A 3,751-nucleotide genomic window follows, 5' to 3' on the forward strand; every position below is an offset into this window, starting at 1 on the left:
TTAATTGTGATTCACACTTGTTAGTTAATCACTTATTAATCCTCATTCACACATTCACACTTCTCTCTTACTTACTTCTCTCGTGCACAGCGCTTACATTCACTCATCTTTATGTCAGTATCAACTCGGCATAAGGCTTCATTACTTTCTTTCGGTGAGAAACTTAACTCGTGGTGAGCAATTTAACTCCTTTATGTGAGAAATTATCTACACAAAGCCAACCCCCAAAATATTTCCTCAGTAACACCTAACTGGGCATTTCCTCAGTAACACCTAACTGGGCATTTCCTCAGTAACACCTAACTGGGCATTTCCTCAGTAATACCTAACTGGGCATTTCCTCAGTAACACCTAACTGGGCATTTCCTCAGTAACACCTAACTGGGCATTTCCTCAGTAACACCTAACTGGGCATTTCCTCAGTAATACCTAACTGGGCATTTCCTCAGTAATACCTAACTGGGCATTTCCTCAGTAATACCTAACTGGGCATTTCCTCAGTAATACCTAACTGGGCATTTCCTCAGTAACACCTAACTGGGCATTTCCTCAGTAATACCTAACTGGGCATTTCCTCAGTAATACCTAACTGGGCATTTCCTCAGTAACACCTAACTGGGCATAAGAGCCTTCAATATTTTTCCAGTAAATATCAAACTAATGCATAAAACGTTTTATGGCTAACTCTTTTTCACACACAATGTTTTTGTCTGACCTTCTTTGTCGCCTGTGTTCTCCTGCTGCTTCGAAACGAAGCGCTCTCCTTGCGGAGAATGAGGTGCGATGGGCGGCCACGGGAAAAGTGGACTTCTTTCAGCTGTGCACAGACTTCACCGATTCACCCGTCAATCTCCGCGAAGGGGCTGCTTGTCGTCCGGCTCGATAGGACCAGAAAATGTCATGGAATTAGAAAATGTCCTTGGGATGTGACATGCACCGATGCCATTCCGTAACACATCGAGAACACAATTCAACTTGGAATATGAAACGACACAGAAATATCAGTCATTTGTATGGCATGCATGGGAGAAAATGCGGGGACTGATTACGCAGGCTGTGGTAGGCAGCCTGCATGATCCTCCTGCGTCTCACCCTGTTTTTTCCCATGCTGGTTGGTTTTATTAGATATTCTGGAATAGGCGGGTCACATTTCTCATTGGTCAGCTTCACATCAAGGCACTTGTTATTTTTCCGTAGAGATCAAGCCTTGGGTAAACATTACCCAAACTCCTCTGGGCTGTCACCCCCCCTCGGGTAAACATCCTTTGGCCCATCTTTACGACCCCTTCACAAATGCAGTTTGCCACACACCCGTTCTTCTCTTAGACTAATGATGCAGATAAAATATCACTATTATGCAGATAAAATACATCACAGAAATATAATCATATATTCACATTTTATCACAGGTGTATTTACTGTGATGTCATCGTTAGAGGAGAGGTATTTACTGTGATGTCATCGTTAGAGGAGGTGTATTTACTGTGATGTCATCGTTAGAGGAGGTGTATTTACTGTGATGTCATCGTTAGAGGAGGTGTATTTACTGTGATGTCATCGTTAGAGGAGATGTCATCGTTAGGAGGTGTATTTACTGTGATGTCATCGTTAGAGGTGATGTCATCGTTAGAGGAGGTGTTTACTGTGATGTCATCGTTAGAGGTGATGTCATCGTTAGAGGAGAGGTATTTACTGTGATGTCATCGTTAGAGGAGGTGTATTTACTGTGATGTCATCGTTAGAGGAGGTGTATTTACTGTGATGTCATCGTTAGAGGAGGTGTATTTACTGTGATGTCATCGTTAGAGGAGATGTCATCGTTAGGAGGTGTATTTACTGTGATGTCATCGTTAGAGGTGATGTCATCGTTAGAGGAGGTGTTTACTGTGATGTCATCGTTAGAGGTGATGTCATCGTTAGAGGAGAGGTATTTACTGTGATGTCATCGTTAGAGGAGGTGTATTTACTGTGATGTCATCGTTAGAGGAGGTGTATTTACTGTGATGTCATCGTTAGAGGAGGTGTATTTACTGTGATGTCATCGTTAGAGTAGGTGTATTTACTGTGATGTCATCGTTAGAGGAGGTGTATTTACTGTGATGTCATCGTTAGAGGTGATGTCATCGTTAGAGGAGAGGTATTTACTGTGATGTCATCGTTAGAGGTGATGTCATCGTTAGAGGAGGTGTATTTACTGTGATGTCATCGTTAGAGGTGATGTCATCGTTAGAGGAGAGGTATTTACTGTGATGTCATCGTTAGAGGTGATGTCATCGTTAGAGGAGAGGTATTTACTGTGATGTCATCGTTAGAGGTGATGTCATCGTTAGAGGAGAGGTATTTACTGTGATGTCATCGTTAGAGGTGATGTCATCTTTAGAGGAGTGGTATTTACTGTGATGTCATCGTTAGAGGTGATGTCATCGTTAGAGGAGAGGTATTTACTGTGATGTCATTGTTAGAGGTGATGTCATCGTTAGAGGAGTGGTATTTACTTTGATGTCGTCGTTAGAGGTGATGTCATCGTTAGAGGAGTGGTATTTACTGTGATGTCATCGTTAGAGGTGATGTCATCGTTAGAGGAGTGGTATTTACTGTGATGTCATTGTTAGAGGTGATGTCATCGTTAGAGGAGTGGTATTTACTGCGATGTCATCGTTAGAGGTGATGTCATCGTTAGAGGAGTGGTATTTACTGTGATGTCATTGTTAGAGGTGATGTCATCGTTAGAGGAGTGGTATTTACTGCGATGTCATCGTTAGAGGTGATGTCATCGTTAGAGGAGTGGTATTTACTGCGATGTCATCGTTAGAGGTGATGTCATCGTTAGAGGAGTGGTATTTACTGCGATGTCATCGTTAGAGGTGATGTCATCGTTAGAGGAGTGGTATTTACTGCGATGTCATCGTTAGAGGTGATGTCATCGTTAGAGGAGGTGTATTTACTGTGATGTCATCGTTAGAGAGGTATTTACTGTGATGTCATTGTTAGAGGTGATGTCATCGTTAGAGGAGAGGTATTTACTGTGATGTCATCGTTAGAGGTGATGTCATCGTTAGAGGAGAGGTATTTACTGTGATGTCATCGTTTCAATCCTTCATGTTTCCTCTCTTCTCAGCTGTGTCTCTGATGGAGTTTTCAGAGGTCACTCTTCCTCCAGCTGACCCTCTCCACTCGCCCCTGGACTAAAGCTGGACCTGCCCCGGACACACCCTCCCTAAAGTCCTCCCACACCCGGCTCCTCTCGCTCCTGTCGCTCCTCTTCACCCTCCGGGACAAATAAAGCTGATCTTATCTTATCAAAGTTTAAGACCCAAACTCACATGGGAAATCTGATTTTATTCTTTAGACCTGGTTTAGTCCTGGTTTAGTCCTGGTTTAGAGTTAGTTTAGACCTGGTTTAGACCTGGTTTAGTCCTGGTTTAGAGTTAGTTTAGTCCTGGTTTAGACCTGGTTTAGTCCTGGTTTAGAGTTAGTTTAGACCTGGTTTAGACCTGGTTTAGTCCTGGTTTAGAGTTAGTTTAGAGCTGTTTTAGTCCTGGTTTAGCCATAGTCTATCTGATTTAAGTTTTAGTTTGTTTCTAGTTTAATCCTGGTCCATCCCCTCCCTGGCCCCGCCCCCTGGCCCTCCCTCGCCCCGCCCCCTCGCTCCTGTGATGCGGCGGTGATGTCCCGGCCCAGCAGCCCCGCTCACACACGGCCCATTCCAACCTTCTTCCTGGGGCCGGACGATGACAGCGAGGCCCTGGAC

General features: G+C 43.9%; 1 protein-coding gene across 8 annotated transcripts in view; it reads left to right on the forward strand.

Moving 5' to 3' along the window:
* The first annotated feature begins 3,450 nt into the window (after nucleotides 1-3,450).
* The window catches only part of ppip5k1a (diphosphoinositol pentakisphosphate kinase 1a), a 144,333-nt gene continuing 144,032 nt past the window's right edge, over nucleotides 3,451-3,751 (forward strand). The window contains exon 1 of one of the 8 annotated variants that reach the window (XM_072465791.1): nucleotides 3,451-3,751. This exon is cut by the window's right edge and continues 45 nt beyond it. In XM_072465791.1, coding sequence (XP_072321892.1) covers nucleotides 3,668-3,751 — 84 coding nt within the window. In that variant the 5' untranslated portion in view covers nucleotides 3,451-3,667. The other 7 variants (XM_072465793.1, XM_072465792.1, XM_072465794.1 and 4 more) reach the window with 7 other exon arrangements.

The sequence above is a fragment of the Eucyclogobius newberryi genome, unplaced genomic scaffold (genome assembly GCF_026437365.1).
Source record: "Eucyclogobius newberryi isolate DKJ021-1_F unplaced genomic scaffold, fEucNew1.0.hap1 SCAF_5, whole genome shotgun sequence".
In the NCBI taxonomy this organism is placed as follows: Eukaryota; Metazoa; Chordata; class Actinopteri; order Gobiiformes; family Gobiidae; genus Eucyclogobius; species Eucyclogobius newberryi.